Below are 21,825 nucleotides of genomic sequence, written 5' to 3'. Positions count from 1 at the left end.
TGAAAATGTCTACAAAGACTTCTGAACTTAGCTTACATTGAGAATTTTCATTTCTTACCAAACAGGAAATAATAAAACAACGGAAGGCCAACTTGGTGCTTTTGAATGAACTTGGCTCTAATTATTATTTTTATACATCATTAATTTTATCTCTGAAAGGTTATATTCTCATTTTTTAAAGAATTGATGAATTTCATATATTTGCGCATATCTTAAGGGTCAGGCAATTAACAATGTATAGAATTTTAATGAGAAAAGAAACAATCTGTACTTTTTATAATACGTTACCTGCTCGTGTAAGTGTCCGCCATACTGTCCACATCGTTAAAATTGCCTAGGGAATAATGTAAAGAAAGTCTAAATTTTGCAGGTCTACATGAACATTATAATTATGCATATAATTTTCTTTAGAATCTGATTAGAAAATTAAAAACAATTCTATTTTAATTAAATTTTTTATAAGGAAATGTTTAATGCAAGAATAAAATAACAAAAAAACTTTCATACAATTCAGAACATTTACCTTATCTGAACAAAGAAGAAAATAAAACAATTTCTTAGTTGGTATCCTTTTTATTCCAGAATATCCAATGCAAGGATAACAATCAAAACGAAAGTACAAATGGGAAATATAGATTGGAGGATCCCTTGAATGAACCTTGAACATGCGCACTCACACAACAACAGGAATGTATGTCAAGTTAAAGGTACAAAATTCCGTTTGTAAATGCCTAGTTGTTATTTACTTTTTCGTTTTAAGTCAGAGTAAGTTAAATATTATCATGAACAAATCTGTGAAACGTTCTTGTATGTCTTTGTGCATGTAAGTCAAATTGACAAAGCAATTTAATTTTAGGACGTGAGACACGTGATAAAATTGCCACTTAATTTGAGGAAGTCAGTATCCATTGCATATTGGTTAAAAGCAGCACAACAAAGATCTGATTATTCGTTCAGACATATGCTACCTTTAGTTATTCCAAATATGACAAGGTAATGTATTCTTCTACATTGAATGTATCATCCTGTAGATCTATTGATTGTTTAAAGGGTATAAGATATTTCAATTTACTTTTTAAAAATCAACTGAACACAATGGCTTTTCATATTTTGTTGAATTAAAAAAAAAAATCGGTGATAAGTCAAATATTTCATTCTGGCTTTTTTTCATCTCAAAACATTTTTTTCTGCAGACGTAACGTCCCTTTTTCATAATGGTTATTTAAGGAATCATTGTCTAGTTTGTATAGTATGCCAGGGCATCAACGATAGTGAAAAACATGGGATAATTTGCATAACGGGCGAATTATCCCAGTTTCCAATTATCGTTGATGTCCCTGGCATACTATACTAACTAGACAGTGATTCCTTATATTTCCATATCATTGTGAAATAAAATTGTAGATTTTAAAAATGTAGACCTAGATTTAATCTACATGAGGACTCACAAACCAATTTTAATTGTCCTCGCTCCACTGACGTCAAACACAAAGGCAGCCGCACGAGATTTATGTGCATAGTTGACCTCCTTGGCGTCAGACACAGAGACAGATGCGCACGAGATTTGCATGCATATTAGGCCTCCTTAGCTCCTGACCTATCGACCTGCCTAATTTACATTCCGGTAGAACTATCAAGAAATCAACTCCGGTAACCTAATAAGCTACATGTATCAGAGAGAAAAGGTTAGAAATGAAAATATATAATATATTATTTATTTACTGACATTAATGACAATCGAGTTTCGTCCATGATTCATTATCATGGTGATTTTGATAGGAGTATCTTCATTATCCTAATTATTATTTGCTAGTTGTTAAGTTTAGGTCATATCCATGGGAGCTTTTGTAATTTTTTGTGAATCATTAAAAATCATAATTTACAAAAAATTGTTATGAATAATGGATAAACATTGGGCTTATATTATTTCAAATACTGGTGTGAATCAGACTGATGGAACAGTCCAGTAGCCTGTTCACCCCTGTTTGAATAGTATAGCCTTCAGCTATATTAAAGGCTGCAGAGGCAGTTTCGAACATCCTTAAACCCATAGTAAGAAGTAAGCAGTTGAGAAAAAAAGAAAAAAGGAAATATTAGAAAAGAAAAAAAGTAAGGCTAAGGTACATATGTAGAGCACCGGTGAATATTTAGCCAAGCAAGTACAAGTACTTACAAGTAATCCTGAGTAAGGGTGAGGCACCAACTGCTCATTACAATAGGAACTTGGTTTCGGAACTGGGTGCAAGGAGCCCAGTCATAGTACATGGTTACAAAGAACCTCTAATTGTATCCCGCTGTTATATGTATAAAAAAAAAACAAGTATTCCCTGAAAATAACAAATAATCATTGTTGTAAGTAATATTGATTCCCGGTATTAATTATAAGCTAAGATAGAGCCAGAGGAAAAGTTCGTATATATTTAGGAAATATTAAGACCTCGTATCCCTTGAAAACGAACCCGTGGGAAACACGTTACAGAATATTTGAAAATTATTAGGTATGTTCGTTCATTTTAATTACTTTAGTAAAAAAAAAACACGATAAAATAGCATGATTTGCGAGAAACTTATGCTCCCGTACGTTATAAAGCGTAACCTGCTACGACTCAGGTTATACAGCATAACTTGTATTGCTATTTAAGTCATTTCATAAATGAAAAATATAAAAATTGGATAGAAATAATGGATTGAAATCTTAGGATGAGACAGACCCTTGACATGGTTTAAAATAGAAATAACTCAACTCTGAGGGCGAAGGAGACTCTTGTTCAGATTTTCTGTCCCCTAGACCAATACGCCTAGATCTGGACCGATACACCACTAAATGAAGGTGTATGATTTATACTAAGTATATAAAAACTCAAATGGTTTCATAGTTCCTGTCGTTAAAAACATAAGAGTTGTAAATCTTAAATATATTCTGAAAGGAAAAAGAAACGAATGATATACTTAAAAAGTAAATTAGTGCTATTATTTCTAATATATTTTGAATTATTCTCTTTACATATTTAAATCTTTAATCCATACGTTACCAAAATCTTCAGTGATTTTGACCAATAATTCTTGAGTTATTGAAACTATGACGGTAACCCAAATAGGTAAATTAAAAATTCTCATTTTCTCCCTTGCACGTCAGTAAAATACTCGATTCTCCTGTGCTCTGAGATTATCAGAGCATTTATCTCTCTCTAGGGATGCTATTCAACCCTTCCGTAATGAAAAAAGCTAAGTTGATAGAAAGTTGATTGAGAATTCTAAAGCCTGCAAACCCAATTGTTTAGTTTATCACAGAGATTTTCGATTGAGGAAAATAGGACAAAATTTACGTGTTGAGGTGATGTTTTTTAAAAAGTCTCGAAAGACATTACTTACAATTCTCCGTGTTGAACATGCTAGAAAAATTAGGAATATGACGTTACATGCGCGATTGAGAGTGACAACGACGTTTATTTTGAAGGATGAATTGTTAAGATTATGATTGCCTGCTGTATTACTGTCGGTTTCAGAGGCGGCATATGATGAAAAATCATGTCTTGATTTGACGCAATTACGCTCAAACGTCACTGTCACAGTTGGTAGGAAGGACACATTTTATGATACTCTCTGACAACTGAAAAATCTTCTATGGTGTAAAATTAAAAAACAAACTACACAGCAACATGTTATTGCTTTTTTAAATTTACTTATGCAATTCAATTACAAGACCCATCAGGCGTTACATGATTGCCAGAAATTCAGTCTTATTTACTTCAAATACGAGAAGCAATGTTCATGTTTTTGGTTTTCATCACTTTTCGGGAAACATTTGCAATTATTCGTAATTTATGATAAATGTTCACAAATAATGAAAAAAAAAATTCTTTGAATTTAATAAAAGTGTATTGTTTTTTAGGAATACGTCAGAGGAATCAGACATATCATTTCCTTTGAGAATAACGGCGCCAGTTGTGATTTTCTTCTTAGCCATTTTTGTTTGTTTTACGTATAGTAAGTGAACGAATTCACTCATATTTTGCTCTATACTTTATACATCTCTATAAGTAAGTAAGTAATTTATTTAATTGTAGTGACATGTGTACATAATTATATTCTTTTGATTACAGACTGTATAAAATAACTATCAACATCCGGCCCATCGGGCCTATATGCCACTTTAAACACAAAATTGAAATACAATATATAAAGAAAATAAATATATTTATGGTTAAGATTCATTTATTTATGGTATTTACTTTATTAATTATATTTATGGTTAAAATTGTTTTATACAGAGAAATGTAGGAGAAGATGCAAAGAATTCAAAGAAAGAAAGACAGGTATGAAAGCTTCATGTAATAAAGAATCGTTTAAAATTGTTTTATACAGAGAAATGTAGGAGAAAATGCAAATAATTCAAAGAAAGAAAGACATTTATAAAAGCTTCATGTAATAAAGAGAATCGTTTTGTTTTGTCCGTAAAATATTTAGTACTATCTTAACAAATAAACCAAATAATATGCATATTTATCATTATAATACATGCAAAAATTGAATATTTTCGTATATACTGAAACAAATCTCTCTATTATCTGATCAATACCAGTTATAGTGTAAATAGTTTTCTTTGAAGTTCAAAAAATAAAAATTTTCATAGCTGTAATTTTTGTAATAAAACAGTGCTAATATCAAACAGTGCTCAGGTAGAAAAAATCAAAATGTAAATGAAAGACAAAAAATATCCTCTGAAAGATACAACCTGAGACACCTAGGCGTGGCCTACTGGAAGTCTCTTCTTTTCATCAGGCAAAGGGGAAATATGTGATCCTTCATGTAACTAGATTTTAGCCCACTGTCCATCGTCCGTCCGTGTGTCTGTCAATCTGTAAACTTCAAACATTATCAACGTCTTCTTAAGAACCACTGCGACAAATTTAATCAAACATGGTACAAACATCATTAGGTGAACAGGAGTTTAAATTGTTAAAAATTTATGGATTAAGTTCCTTCCAAGGGGAGATAATCAACAAAAGACAAGAATTTAAATGCAGTAAAAATTCTTAATTGTTCAAATCATGACACCCGTTGGTACATTTAAGGCGGTGCCAGAGAAGAGAAGTTTCATATAAAAATAAATAGAAAAAATCCTCTTCTCAAGAACCACTGGACCAGAAAAAGCTGAAACTTATATTGCAACAACTTGCAGAGTCTAAATTGATCATATCATGACCCCAGGGGTAGAGCGGGACCACTGTAGGATATCCAAATATTACATTGAAATACACTTTACAGGAAACTCATTCAAAAATCTTCTTGTCCAGAACCACTCGGCCAGAAAAACTGAAACTTATGGGAAATCATCCTGAGATAGTACGTGTAGATTCTAAATTATTCAAATAATGCCTCCCGGGGGTAGGGCTGGGCTACATTAGGGATTCGAAATCAAATTAAACAACTATAAGGGAAGGAAATGTACTTACGATGTAAGCAAACATAATGTACAATCAATGGCAGGTAAGTGTAAATTCTCTACATTTGGAAAACTGTTAGGACAAAAACATGAAATATGTTATTGTATTACAGTCTAAAATTATTTTTACATTTAATTGGGTGTCTAAATGACAAAGTACTGTAGTAAATCTATAAAAATGAAATTAGGTTAAGATTTGAAAGCAACAGAAGCGACCGATAAAAGACACAATACATAGCGCAATCATCCTTTGTTAAAGAACAAAGTGATGAAAGTTACTCAGGTGAGCGATGTGGCCCATCTGCCTCTTATTTTTTAAATGTCAGTCATAAATAATTAGAAACTTGTCGAGCTTATAAAGAATATGTGAAATGACGACTTTACCAGATATTATTGAGAGCCCTTGGCCATCCAAGTGCTTGTCAGCAGCCTGTACCCGTTAAAAAATCATAATCAAAATTAATTGTTTCATATCGAACTATTAAGAAAAATAAACACTTAAACTTAGGGACAAATCATTCATTTGGTTATATGCACGTAACAAATTTTATTCTGTAAAAGTTTATATAGCAAAGTGTCACTTGCCTGTTTTTATTTCTCAATTTTATTATTTTTTTCTGAAAACTTAAGCAATATATACAGCCTAAGCGATTAAAAGTATAATTCAATTATAATTTAGTAAATTCTAATTAAAATACTTAAAAACTCCGACTAATATAAATACGAATTCAAAATAAGTATGCCAACACCAGAGTGCAATTGGCAGTTGCCAATGGATATTGTTTTTTTTTTTAAATCTTTATTCAACACTTTTAAACGTTCATATAGAATAAACATATAATTTAATATTAGTCATTCTTTTGAATGAGATTAATTGGACTTTTTTTGTTGTACTTTTCAGCTGAGATTTTGGTTCAGAAAGACGAAAAACAGACAACATCAGACAATATCTTCGCTTTGCAATATTTTATAAAAAAGGAATTTAATCTACAAGTTAACTTAGTCACCAAAATTCGGCCTGGTAGGAAATATTTGCTGCCCTGCAAACATCAAAACAGAATTCCCGAAGAAATTCAGCGTACTCTGAGGAAAATGGGGTTTCAAGGTAAATAGAATTAACAAGAATTAACCTACTTGGTCGTCGCATACCTTTTCAAACAGCGATGTTTCATACGCGTAACAGTATACTTCATTGCCATCACAATTGAATAACGTCAGAGTGACGCCGATTTGCGCGGTATCGCTCTCGCATATTGGATGGGTCTGTTTTACAAAACATTTACAATTTCAACCAATTTTTTATTCTTGTTTTAACTTTCTCTTTACATTGATATGAGAAAAGTTTAATCTCTTTAAGAAAGAATTGAACAGGATTTTTAATTCTATGCTAGCAATTTACTAAAGAATCAAAGTTGGCAAACGTTGACGATCAACTGCAATTTTTGGTCTTAGTCGTAAGTTCTTAGAACAACTCCTTGGCGAATAGATATAGACTTTGCATATTGACCCAGACGAATTTTTTCCGCAATTACTCTGGACCTACAATACACCACTTGTAAAAGCTACGTTCTCGCGAGAATAATGGCGAAAGCTCAATAAAAGACAGCAGACCTTGATTAAAATTATTTACATAAATATTGAAAATAAATACAATCATGTAGTACTAACCTGAATACGCATTAGAAGATTGGCTTGAAAAACGCTTTGCAGTGTAATTTGAATTTGCTGAGTAATTTGAATGCAACCAAAAAGAAATATTTAGTTATCTATATATACTGTGCATTTATCATCTTTAGTTTTCAACTTAAAAGTATAAAACAGATCACCAACACTGTGTTGGTGATCTGTTTTATACTTTTAAGTTTATAACTTTAGTTACAGACCCTATTGAATACCTTTCGGTATCCACACGTGAGAATCTTCCGCAATTTTAACCTCAAGGTGTTGGTCTCCAGCTTTTCTTTGTTTTGTATCTTTAGTTTTCGTTAAACCCTTATTTTCGTACTTTTTTCTTAATTCAGGAATGAATATTGCATGCAAAGTGTGAAAAGCAGCATTTTTCACTCTTCATAGTTATTATTTTAATTTGAAAATTTCAAATGAAACGAGTTCTTCTCGAAAAATTTTGGACAATATCAAACTACCTTATAGTTTTTCATCTGGAAATGTAATATAAACGTAATGTTATACTAAGTATGTAAAAGAAATGCGAAATATTCTCTCATAAAAACTTTTCTCTATCATGTAAAATTAATTTACTTACTAACATTTTTTTTGGGGGGGGGGGGGTTATGTTTGTTAAATGTTTTTTAATAATTTTTTTAACATAACTCTGTTTTTGCAAGATCAGCAAATGTGTTTTAAAATAAAAAAAAAACATTTTGCGGTCCGTTCTCCTTATATATAAGTAGAGTTGGTCATAGTTAAATCAACTGACTGTATTTAAATTTTTTTTTTGACAAGGACCAGTGGCAGATCATATACTTTTTTCTTTGACTGTCTTTCTTTTTTCTTTTTTTTTAATTTCTCTTTCAATTTCAGGAATAGAACCTCCAAGTAGTGTTTTTATTGTCATCATGAAAGAATGTGTGAAGGGAAAGGAAACAGCATATGCAAGAGAACTGGAAAATTCTTGTCTTCTGATGAAAATAAAACGGATCGCTTGCGTCTTTTATGAGGGATGTCTAATTTTTAATTCCAGCTTCAATGATAAAGCAAAAGAAGAAATCCGGTCATTTTTTTCATCTTAGTATTATTAATATTTCCACGAGTTAAAAAAAGCCTAATTCTTCATTAAGCCTTGAATACATGATTTGTCTATCAGGTACTATAATGTCTATACATTAGAAATTTGTGTGTGTTTTACTGTATTATGCATTACCAGTCATTTCCTGTTTCGAACTGGAAACTTCAAATTTTAAGAACTATACACATTTTACTGTTTCATGTAAACAAAATGTTAAATTATCAACTTAAACCACTAGCATGATTTTTAAATTGCACAAACTTCATCAGAAACACGATGCATGTATTTTCCTTTCAGGCAACTCCTTTATCCTTCTTCATACTTATTTTAAGAAGCCTTCTGTTTATTACATGTAAATGCTCAGCTTAATTATTTTCTTCTTTAAAATGATACAGTCTTGTTCAGGAACCAAAATGCTCACACAAAATAGATAAATATGATTATAAACACTTCATACATAATTTTTTCACTCTTAAATTATGTTTTTATCATTATTATTATTATCATTAAAAGTCATTCGAGTTCAAATTCATACATATAGAAAAATGCATCCCATATGCCGTGTGTGCTTGTGTTTTAAATTTAAGCATTATATTTAGATTTTTAGTAATGTTTTTTAAAGCAAATAAAATAGTTTTGAAAAAACTTTAAATTTTAATAGAGAACAGAAGAAATTTGATAAATAGTTATATATGAATTTTTAATATCCTTGCAAAATATTTTTTGGTCCATATGATAACTATGCTCCTTATTGGTTGAAGTGGAAATCATGGCCTAATGCTGTCCGTCTTTGCAAGTATATTTAGACTACGTCCAAGTCTTCACAAGTATATTTAGACAAGACCCAAGTCCTTGGACTGAAGACAAAAATATTTTCAATTTGCCTTTCCACGAAAGCTGCGGTACGTTCTGCTCTTTTGCATGGCAAAATAAAATACAAAGTATTTGTAGAGAAATGGAACGTTAAAACATTCGCAAATTGTTTAATATACTGGTATGTTTATTTATATTTTTAGAAATTATAATTTATTCTGCAAAAGAGTAGTGTCAAAGGTATCTTGAAAGAGCTAATAAGGATCTTTATTTAGAATCAGTGGTTTTGAACAAAGTAGTTTATTTCACGATCAATTACGAAATCCCAGAAGGCTCATTTGAGATTCAAGTTTTGAAATACGAGATTCGAAATTCGAGATTCGAAATTCGAGTTTCGAAATTCAAGATCCAAACTAGTTAACCAATCAAAAGCGGGTTCAACGTTTGATTACTCTCCTTTGTTATGTTTTTAATATCAAGAAATTGTTGAATACATTTATAACAAATGGGACATTTGCTAAAATCATATTGCAAGAAAAAAAATTTTGTATTAAAACGAAATAAAAATAAAATTCGGATTACATTTTGAAAAATACATATATAATTTTATTTTCTCATTAAATAAAATAGTAAATACGTATATATGGAATATTATATGGTCTTATCGTTGACTTGGGAATAAGTAGGTCAACTATTTTTTTTTATCAGATCATATCTGATGGAGAATGTTGTATTGATTATAATTAGATAAAAAATACTAGTATATTATGAATCGTCTCTACACTGCACAGTAATTCAAGGGTATATATTTCGTTACATTTGTAAAGGGTATATTTTTGCAGTGAGACTTGACTGCTGAATCGAGCTATAGCGTTATAAGGTTTCACGAGTATATTTTAGTCTTTGGTCATAAAGGTATGGTCAGAGACTAAAATTTAAAACCATAACGCTATAGTTCCGCATCTAATTTAGACTCATCTACTATTGATATTAGATGAAATAAATGCTGCATTTATTTAAAATTCATATTGGCAACCTGTATTGTACATTTATATATAATTTTTAATTATTTCAAGAAACTAAAGCCTTAGGTGAAGATAAGTAATTAAATACTTAATTTTTATGTATTTCCTCTATCAGGAAAACGATAGCGAGTTTTGTTTTTCAATATTGCGTCGCCTTTCAAATTTTACAATGCCATCAACCCCGGAATCAAAGTAGACAATACAAAAATATATTAACTCCTGATACATGTATTCTATTTAATATTTAAGAAGCCATAATATAAATTGAAGTATATCTTGCTGATCAAAAATAAAATGATCATTTACTTTTCCTTCTAATATATATAACACACTTTCTTGCATTGTGATTTAATCAAATGACTCATTTGTTATAAATATATTAAAAGATTTCTTGATAGTCAATCATAATAAAGGAAAGTAATCAAATGTTGAACCCGCTTTTGATTGGTTAATCTGGATCTTGAATCTCGAAACTCGGAATTCGAATCTCGAATTTCGAATCTCGTATTTGGAATCTCGAATTTCGTATTTCGAACCCCGAATCTCGAATGAGCCTTCTGGGCTTTCGTAATCAATCTTACATTATGCGGTAATTTTTTTTCGAGTTACATTTTAATGAGAAAAGTAAATGTTTTACACCATAAATCCTGGGTTTTTTATTCAGTGTGCGCTTTGGTTATAAAATGTGTGAGAAATGTTAAAAGCTTTGGTGATGTTGATTTACAAAAAAAAAAAAAAAACGTTTATTTCCGAAAAAGCTCTTTGGAGTTTGTAAGAATTCACAAATTGGCCATGTCGTCACCCAATTGAATTAAATGACCAATCAAAGGCCTGAAGGGCCATAATGGCTTACGTGCTTGACATGGATGTAAAATGTAAGGAAATGTAGTATACTAGAATATTACTTAGTGTTTCCTCAGAAATTTCTTACTGCAAGGGTGGGGGGTCGCTGAATTGACGGCCTGAGGCGTTTCTTGGCAGTTGAGTTTATTTTATCTAAATTCATATTTAAATGAAAAATACAAATTCACTAATAACCTTTTTTAAAGGTAAATAAAAGCTAAATATATAGATTTTGAACAAATTGTCAGTTTTTGCTTAAAATTATTCAACAATAGAGTTTTTCATATAAAAGAGATCTAATCACGAAAAATTGTTCTATTAAAATTTTCTATAAAGCCATTGTCTTTTTACTGTTTTATGTTACGGTATTGTGCTAATTTTGCTATCTACAAATAGGCCCCTAATGACCCTCCCTTATTTTTTTATGTATCTACTCTTGCAGTTATCTTGAAACTTTTTTGTTCTCATTATGTAGCACCAATGTAATGCTTACTGCATGTAGATACAAGGGTCATTCAAAAAGTTTTGTCCTTAGTGGAATAAAAAAATAAGGACATAATATAATTTGCATTTCTTTATTTCATTCCTTCAAAGTACTCTCCTTCAACACGTATACACTTTTTAAGTCGAGAAATCCACTACTGAAAAGCTTTCCTATATTCTTGTTCAGGCAGACCCTTCGCAAACTGATGAATTGCAGAGCCAAGTGATGACCTAGAGTTATAGCGTCTTCCAGCTAAATGTCTTTTAAGTTTTGGGAAGAGAAAAAAGTCACAAGGGGAAAGATCTGGAGAGTAAGCAGGATAGGGGATGACATTAACCCCTTCTTTACTGAGAAAATCTGTGACTAATTTGGACTTGTGGGCTGGAGCATTATCGTGCAACAAGAAGAGACCCTTAATACCAGTTTTTGGACGTTTGTTTTTGTATTGCTGTTTAAGTTTATGCAAAATTTTACATTTGTACATCTTTCCAGTAATACTTCTCTTCTTGGGAATAGGAAATTGTAATACAACACCCTCCCTATCAAAGAAAATGGCATAAAGAATCTTCTTGGTGCTCTGACAGCGTTTGGCTATCACTGAACGCTTTCCATGTTTTGTCATCCAGACTTTATTATTAAACCTTCTCTGCGGCTGAAAATAATGAACCCACGTTTCATCTCCTGTTACTAAGTCTGAAAATAGTCGATTTTTCCTGTTTTTGAATAGTTTGATTATTTTCTTCGCACATGAAACACGACTAGCTTTCTGTTCCTCATTCAGTAAATGAGGTATCCACCTTGCAGATATCTTCCTAAAACCGAGATCTAAGGTAAGAATTTTGTGAACTGCTCCCATTGATATCCCTACTATTCGAGCTAAATCTTTAACAGTGTATCTACCCTCTTTCTCCACTAAATCTTTGATTTTTAGCAAGTATTTTGCATTATTAACCGTTTCTGGTCTTCCGGATCGTACATCTTATTTAACAGTTTCTCTCCCATCTTTAAATTTTTTTCAGCCACCTGGAAACGGTTCTGTATGAAGGCTGTTGGTCTCCATAGATATTTTGTACCTCTTCAAATGTTTCCTTTGCTGATTTTTTAAGTTTAGCACAGGCTTTTAAGTAGCTTCTCATTTCTGCTGTTGTATTTACCTTCTTTCCCATGATGAAACTATAGAGTATCACGTGTAGGGTATTTTCAAAACTTGATAATTCTTCAAAAACTGAAGCAATTCTTTTTCTGCAAGGACAGTGTGGTTGATAATGAATTCAATGAACCATAAAAAGTGTGTTTGAAGTGATTTACGTTCATTTTCTTGTGGAAGACTTGGGAGGACAAAACTTTTTGAATGACCCTCGTATTGTCACTTGGAGCGCTTCTGAATAGTGTATTAGAAGCACATGCGTTGGAACTAAGTGCTTTCCAGAGTTCATAAAGTAAATTCAGAAACATTGATAATGTTAATCACACGTTTCATTTTCAGTACATGAATGCAAAAAATTGTCTTAAATATTATGTGTTTAAATGATGATTTTTTTTTTAGTGTCGGAGCATCTATGTTATTTATAGAACGACCTGCGAATGTTGGAAAATCCCACATGTACATCCTTTTACCGTTCGTACTATCTGACAGCCATCAGTTACATTTTATGGTTATTAATTAATATTTTCATCAACTACAAGCTTGATATTTAGTAATATATGCCAGTAATTAAATTGCAATGAACAAAAATTGGCAGTTAGGCTATTGCATCATACCCCGTGCCACGATACGCATTGAGTTTACAACATTGAGTTGGCGGGAGATCGTGATCGCGTTATTGCCAGGCAAAAACGGCCTTAGGAAATCACTGCTTTTAGCAGCTGTTTAAACAGTTTGTAAGGTAAAATACATTTAATCTGTGTTCCTACGAACTATCTGGCGCGATAACGTACTCCCAACAGAGTTCTCTTTCTTTCATTTAGATTGACTTACCTACACGGTGGCGCTGTTTACACATATGGTCAGAAGATATTCTTCCGCGTCCTCACAAGAGTTTATTCAATTTAGTTTTTTTTAATTTGGTTTACCTTGTCTTCAGTAGCGAAAATTAAATGAAAATAACAAGGTTTTTGATTAAGGACTTGGTAAGTAATTTTCACAACAAACGTAGAATAAAATTAAAGAAAAGTCGAGGACTATTTTATCTTGCTCATGTCTACTAGAATACACAGTGAACTCTTTGCCGTAAAAATACACCGGGAGCTATAATGGCTTCGTAAGCCATAAAAATATGTTATTTCATCACCAAATTAAATTAAGTGACTAAAAATTTGTCATTTTGTCACCCAATTAAATTAAGTGACTAAAAATTGGTCGTTAATCATTACACAAGCTGTGGTCAACATAACCAGCATATCGTGTACATGCAGTGACCAGAAAACCAATAGCGGCCCACGATTTAGTTACAGATGTACATGTATTACACGATGCATTTGGTTTTGTTACAATAGTTTTATAAAGAGTGCATGGCAACTTAAAGTTTGCAAATAGGAGAATCTTTAGCTACAGTACGATTTGCATATCAAGTTTCGCCCGGTTAGAAACTTGCGCATTACATGTTATAGTTGTGGCTGACTCACTTGTTTTGGTGTTTCTTTTGCTTACTCTTTTTTGTGATGTTTTGATTGTGACTGTCTTGTTTTAAAGATAATTTATTATAATCGTTTTGGAGGGATCGGACATTATCATATTTTACATAGATTAAATCCACATTCACAGATTATGAGTCGGATTCCCTTGTGTGTTAAATTGCTCACACTTATAATGAAAATAAAATAAAAAACACAAACCAGCTCTGTGTGAAAGTGTTTTATTTGATTGATAATTTTTTTAAACAAAAACTAGTCGCAGTGACTTTGCTTACCATTATAATAATAAGCATTATAATAAAAGTATGTATGTATCGTCTCGTATCCTGTTTTCGACCGCATTGTATTTTCGACCTATTTTAATTTCCCAATCTGCTTCCTGTGCAGATTTCGCGCGGTAAAACATGGAAAAATACCTTTAAAGCACAACTATAGTGAAAATACCCAAAATAATTAATTCAACGGAATTTCCCCGATGGTTTTAATCCGATGTCAGAAATTCTAGTCTTTTTACTCATGCACATTTTATCTGCTGATTAATCAAAGCCGTAATCTGTTAATTACAAATATTTTTGATGACATTTTTCTGAAAGAAAATTAAAATCTCTGTCAAAGAGACGCATGAATATTGAAATGAATGGGCGGATCAAACAATTTTTTCTTCTTCCTTAAATATGAGCACTTTCGTACTGAAAAAAACAACATAATTTTATTGATTTTTTATTTTTTTTTTTTGGAAATGCACAGCTACTGACAGATGGATTCAACCAACGAATAAATGTATTTGCAACCAAAATAATTTATGCAACCTGTTCAATGTTTTTTGAAGGACAGACAATCGTATTTTTATTGTTTGGAATATCCAATGGATATTTATAGAAAATACTGATTGGGCGTTGATACTATTGTGGTACCACAGCCCGACTCATCCGTGTACGACCTATCTCGACTAACATTGATCTCCCTGACCTCCATCTTGCCAGACGTCTGCTAGAAGGTGTCACAACAGTATTAATTTCTGCTATATATTCTTACCAAAAATGCGCAAGTTTGAGTAGATGTAACTAATTCAAAACAAACTTCTGAGAAGTTTCCTTTTCAGATCTTGTAAAACCATTCTTTATAAAGATTTTAGTACCAAAAAATACATAGCCATCCAGCGGGGCACGCAAGTTTGTTTCGGTCGAAGTCGAGCAGGTGCTTGAAAATCTAGTCCAGGGCCTAATCACTCCCCACTCTTGACAGTATATAGAAAAACCAGCACGCCCTAAATTTTAATAAATCTGGTCAATACAGGAAGTTTACATGTTGTTTTTCATCTCATAAAAAAAAATTCAGCTCCAGTCTCGTATCAAAATGTCCGAATCGGAAGGGAAGATTCCGGGATTATTTTCCGTCAGCCATGATTTGACGTGAACCAAAGTGTAATACTGTTATGACACCTGCAATTAAACTTAATTTTTTTCCCTGCCGGTATATTGCTATTTTCCCGATCTATGATGATTATTTAATGTAATTTACCAAGTTTCATAAAAATCCGTCCCAATATAGGAAAATTACGGGCAAAACTATGTGACAGGGGGCTTCGCGGTGAACACGGATTTCTAAAAATATGGCAAAAGTTGAACTGTATGTAATGATCTTGCGCGTTAAACTTGTGCGGTTTTTTCGTTTTAATTTTTTAATGGATGCATACTGATTCACATGAGGATGAAAAATTGATCAAAATAAGTTTGCTTTTTATAAGAGGGCGAAAGAAATAGTTTTTGTCATAAGGTTGGGGGGTGGGGTTAAAAAGAGCATCGAAAACATAAATATTATTGAAATATTAAGGTGTTTTCTGCTTAATTACGATTGATTTGCCTCAATAATTATTTTTTTCCGACCGGATTTCTTTATCTGTTACCAATGTGTTCCAAATAAACCGATATTTACACATATTGAGAATTTTTATTTTGCTCCGAGTGTGGTTTAAATTTTTTAAGCGGTTAGCTAGCTAACCGCTTTATGGCATGGGCTCCAAAAAACCGGAAACTTCCATAAGGCGCTACCTATCGACATCGCTTTATCGCACGTAACCTTATCCTTCTGCAACCAAAACCGGAAACTTCCACAAGGCGCTACCTATCGACAACGGTAACTTCAGCAAAGCGCTTCCTATGATTTGTATACTGTTGGCGTAATATGCCCCCTGGTGAGAGATTGACAATATGCTGTGTACGAAGAATGGCTATATTATAACGATTATATCGAATTCTTATTAGTATTTACCAAAGCATTGACAATACTTAGAACGTTACTTCAAAGAACTGAGAATTAGGTCCTTATTACATGTACATCGTGCGATCGCGATTTATAGCAACTGTTGGTTTATTTTTGAAAGTTGAACGATACGATTAATTATACAGCAGGTTGAAGGTTATTACAGACTGCAAAAACATCAGCAAATCTCTCGATCGAGTTTGATTGTCCTTGCCAAAGTATTAAGAAACACCATTTATTAAGTTAAGTAATACTAGTACCTGAAAAACGCTTTTATAAAAACACCGAATGCATCTGTAAGTTTTACACTTTTTGTAACGTATTTATGGAAACAATAGGATTACCTCCACAATGAAACGTTTGTTTTTCTTCTCTTTTCTTCTCTGTCTAATAAACAGATTATAAAAGCTCTGCTCCCAGGGGTAAATTCTCTACTCCGTCTTTGATAATTTATTACAAACGATCACAAGGGATCACTTACTTTTAGTTTTGAAAAAAAAATAATGGGGCACTTAAAGTAGTAAAATTAATTTTGAAAAAAAAATGGAGAAATATATATTAATTTTAATCAGCATTGTGATCCTTTTCTAAAAGTCAACCGATATTATTATTCACAGAAGAATGAGGTTAGAAAAATCTTGGCAATTAGCAAAAATTTAAAATATATACTTAATGCTTATTTATAAGTTTTGAAAATTTGATCAATTCCTAGGGAACGTATTATTTGCTGTGAAAATACTTTTTAAATTTGAATTTGTCCAATTTGTCGATTATTATTTTGAGCGTTTGAGAAGAATTAAATTAAAATATAGGTGTTTAGAGGCACATTGATAGAAAAGAAATCAGTGTATATTGTTTAACCGACATATTGAAGAAAGCGACACTGATAACTTCTTACGTTGCACTGATTTTTAGTGTACATTTGAATTTTTAAATACTAGTATTGATTGATTAGACAACTTTCCTTTTCACGTTTTATTTGAGAACAATATTGCATGAAGAGTATATGGCAAATACACATTATATGTCCTTATCTAGTCATATTGTGGAAGACTTCTTTTAAACGATTCTCATATACCATTTACTTTATTCGAACATTTACTTGCATGAAAAGTCAATAAAGTACATTTCATAACACTTGATAATCTTGTTCACTCGCCAGTCTTCCCGTAGAAGTAGTAGTTTATAATATTACTAAACGGAAGTATTGAGTATCTGTATCAAAATACAGAATGATCAATGATCGATTTAAGAAGAAAAGCTGCCTCCTGAAAGTTCAAGAGGTGGGATCCGTTGCCTAGAAGAAGTAAGCATCCCTCGTTGACAGGCTAATTATATAGCCGCGATGTGCCTACACAACCGAAGCTCTATGATATCAATTCACTTACAAAGTCTCTGCTCAGCCATCCTTTTTTCTCTGACTAGCCAGCTGTAGATCTACACTACTCCAAATCCATTAATCTAAAGAATTTAACTTGTCATTCTTTTAGTTGTTTGCTATAGTAGGCTTTACAATTACCTAATTTAAGATTAAATAGAGCATAAAAGACAATTAAATTTTCAACATCAACATAATTGTTTTCATCCAGAGAACAATTGGATGCCATCAAGAGAGAACTTTTAAAAATGCACTTCCTGTCTTTCAAACTGAAGAAATCTCATGCATTTCAATCTACACTGTAATTAAAATTTATTTAAATATTCCAAATCTGCTACCGCTTCTGAAACATCTAACATCCCATTCGGGGTCACATCAGAGCGACCTTTCGATTATAAATACATGTACAAGTAAACACAAACACTTTGGCCATGTAGATTCAAGCCTCGGTAAACAATTCTCAAATTAATTCCACGGCTACATATCATCATTATTGATACTGTCTTACGTTGAATTAAAGTAATTTTGGAATAAATTTCATGTAAAGTCTGCAGTCTGGCATCTGAACGTGAATAATGCAAACGAAAGAGCACAAACTATACAAGATACCCCACACGTCATACATAACACAGCTTTTGCAATGCATATTTTGTTTACTACAAAACTCCTCAGGTGTTTTGGTTCGGTGGTGAAAACAAGAAACCCATCTGAACTATAAGTCAAGATTTCGGAGGAACCATTTTCTTTGGCTAATCGAAGATTCACTCTTACATGACCCAAATAGGATGTTGTTAGATGTTTGAGAAGCAGTAGCGGATTCGGAACATCTAATTTTTATTAGACTGCATCCATCTGTGACATCAGTTTGGAATGTTATTGGTTTAAATTTACTATTAAATAAAGTATTACATAAACAGAATGTCTGGGTTTTTTTCTCTGATGACATTGGACAAAGATATGCATACTTAAATATCATCATTTTATGCACTTTTTTCCGTACATATTAGATGAAAGCATGCTAACCGCTTTTCAGTACTTTCAGTACTTTGATTTAATTTATAGATTTTAAAATTATCTATGAGTAAATAATGTTAACGAGTGTGATGGCAAGGTATTTTTTAAGTTGTTCTCTAAATTTCATGCATTTCTTTCAACCTGATACATCCAAATCAGGCCGTAGTGTGGCCAACATAATTTATTTTAGAGGAAATCTGGACTAATTTTCTATGCTCCATTAAACATGAACGAACAGCAATGACGGCCGAAAAATGCCATTATTTCTCATTTTCCGTCTAAACTCACAAAATAAAACCTTAATTCTCTGAATACAATATTTCTAAGTATTAAATTCGGTTTTACTGCAGGTGTCACAACAGTATTAATTTCTGCTATATATTCTTACCAAAAATGCGCAAGTTTGAGTAGATGTAACTAATTCAAAACAAACTTCTGTATGTACATGAGAATTGAGATTATAGGTAGATAAAAAAAAAAACGTGCAAATTAATTTTTTTTTATCAATGCATTAACTTTTAATTTCCAGTAACAAATAACTGAGCAAAAACTAATTTAACCATTTACATGGCAAATTTACGAATATCTAGTTTAAAAACTTGTCTCTTATTTACTTGTGTGAAGACATTGTGGGCGGTATTTCAAATTACTATTAAACAAGGAAAACTTACTTTGTTTATAAATGTGAGCATGGAAAATCTTTATTTGTATCAAATCTTCGTATTTTTCATAAACACATTTCAAGAAATTATTAGGTGACTTTCCTGCAGTCATTTAAATCGCGTCCTACTTTTCCCTGACCCACGTGTTTGTAGTAAAAAATAGACATGTAATAGACCATAATGCTTTTCAATTCATTCACTGAATTGGGTCACTGTTTGCTGTGAGCACCTCTGTGCGCAATGGCAACAACATCCATACATATAAGGTAGTTTCTTCGACCTGTTTAATTATTGAATCTTCTGTTTAATTAGTTACCCACAAAAATATATCCCCACGAACCAACAAAATTTTGCTTACAAACGAACATTGAACCTACGAATTAAAATGATTCCACAAAATACAATGACAGTTATATACATTTGGGCCACCTTTAGAAAATTGTGGTAAGACTTCTCCTGACCTTTCTTTTACAATGAAAAAAATGGCGACTGACGCTATTCCTCCGCGCATTCACAACCAATTCAGCTCAGTTCTACATTAGGAGATCAGCCCCAAATTTAAATTTGGCCTGTAAAAAAAAAATTCAAAGTGTGTAACTTTTCAAAGTGCGCTGTAACAATGCATATTTAGACCATTTTAGTTCCTTACCTATCGAATTGCCTAATTTATCACAGAAAAAATAGAAATATGAACAAATCAATATTCATAAACATGTTATTTCATAAATATGTTTTTGATAGCTGATAGATTTATGCTCTGTTAGGCACGTTATATATGACTTTATAATAACATTAACACAATTACTCAAGCTTTTCAGAAGAATTAGAACGATCATCCATTGATGAAATAAATCACTGAAAGAATGTGATAATCATTTTTCTATGCACGGAGTTATATCTCCAAGTGGTGTAACCCTGAGGGAATTCAATCTTGAAAAATCTAGTGATTACTTTTAATTTGTTAACTTAAGGCATACCTTTACTCAGATGACCAAAAATTCCACTGATAAGAACGAAAAACCATCTATTGCACATTGTACACCTATGATTCTTGTGTTAAATTTCAATTTCAAATAACTAGGTCAATGACCTACTTTTCATGCTAGTGGCCCCTGAGTATTTCTCGGGAAATACCCCAATTTTTAGCTCTTCTGAGCCAAAGGCTCAAAGAGCTAATGCTATGGCCATTTGTGCGGTGTGCGTCGTGCGGTGTGCGGTGTGCGTTAACTTTTTAGAATATGGGCCATAACTCAAGAACCCCTTGGCAAATTATTGTAAAATTTGTCACAGGGTATCCTTAGCCCAAGGGCTACCACTTATACTGAAATTACGGGTGGGACCCTAAAACAAGGGGAGATAATCACGAAAAAAAAAAACCCAAAAGTACTGGTTGCTAAAAAATCTTCTTCTCCAGAACCACCAGGCAGATTTTCACCAAACTTGCATACAAGGGTCAGGATATGTTGAAGATAAAAAATTGTTCTAGGCATGACCCTGGGGCAAAGGGCGTGGTCTCAAGGTCACTTCAAAGTTGACCAAAATTTACACTCATTAAAAACGTTGATATTTTGCTTACTATAAAGACTAGGATCATCAAATCTTGTAAGTTAATGCATCTCAGGACTTGACATCATGTTAATACAAAAGTAGGTCACGGTGACCTACTTTTAAAATTTTACGGGGTTTTGTTTTCAAATTGATTTGGAGGCATATTTTGGACACTTTAACTCTTTACAACTTACAGAATTGCTGTGCAACATACATTGAATCCTCGCGTCATAGAAATATTACTTTACCATTTCCCCGCAAGCACTTAATAGCGGGGTACAAATTTCTCTAAAGTTAAGCGTGAATAATATTCTGAAAAAATATTTTAATTAGAAAATAACTTTTCTTGTTTTATGAGATTCAAGCAAGTATAAAATAGTTGGAATTTGGCAATAAATTGAAGATTAAATGAACATTTTAAAGTGCGTGAAAATGCGTGATTGCGGGGAAACGGTAAATGCGTGATTTTGCGTTAGAAATAGGAAATGGTATATGCGTTAAAATGCGTGACTGCGGGGAAGGGTGTTAAGGCCTATGATCATAAAACTTTGTCAGTTGGTGCATCTTGGGTCCACAAACAACATCAACTTAAAAGTAGGTCATCGTGACCTACTTTTTGAACTTTATGGCTAATCTTTTCTAAAACATTTAATCCCATTATTTCAGACACCGAGAGGTTTAGAATCACCAAATCTTGTAAGCTGATGCATCTATAGGCCTTAAAACATATTTATTAAAAAGTAGGTCACTGTGACCTACTTTTTGAACTTTGCAGGCATTTGTTTTCAAATTGTTTAAAAGGCATATTTTGAATACTATAAGACTAATGATCATCAAATTTTGTCAGTTGATGCATCTTTGGTCTTCAGAAAATGTCGACCAAAAAGTAGGTCACTGTGACCTAATTTTGACATTTTATGGCTGGATTTAAGTATCTCGGGTACTAATTGGCTTAGAATCATCAAACTTT

The 21,825-nt window shown here is 32.2% G+C and overlaps 1 protein-coding gene across 1 annotated transcript; it reads left to right on the top strand.

The window, feature by feature from the left end:
• The first annotated feature begins 665 nt into the window (after positions 1–665).
• Positions 666–8,196, top strand: LOC134250804 (uncharacterized). The gene is made up of 6 exons (XM_062733149.1): positions 666–707; positions 857–993; positions 3,893–3,987; positions 4,272–4,316; positions 6,348–6,551; positions 7,988–8,196. The coding sequence occupies exons 1-6, from the start codon at positions 666–668 to the stop codon at positions 8,194–8,196; spliced, it is 732 nt and encodes a 243-aa protein (XP_062589133.1).
• The last annotated feature ends 13,629 nt before the right edge of the window (positions 8,197–21,825 follow it).

Source organism: Saccostrea cucullata, unplaced genomic scaffold (genome assembly GCF_032062105.1).
Source record: "Saccostrea cucullata isolate Sc308-1 unplaced genomic scaffold, CSIRO_AGI_Scuc_v1 ctg6355, whole genome shotgun sequence".
Lineage (NCBI taxonomy): Eukaryota > Metazoa > Mollusca > Bivalvia > Ostreida > Ostreidae > Saccostrea > Saccostrea cuccullata.
The sequence above is the reverse complement of the archived record's forward strand: the minus strand, read 5'-3'. Positions and strand labels throughout refer to the sequence as shown.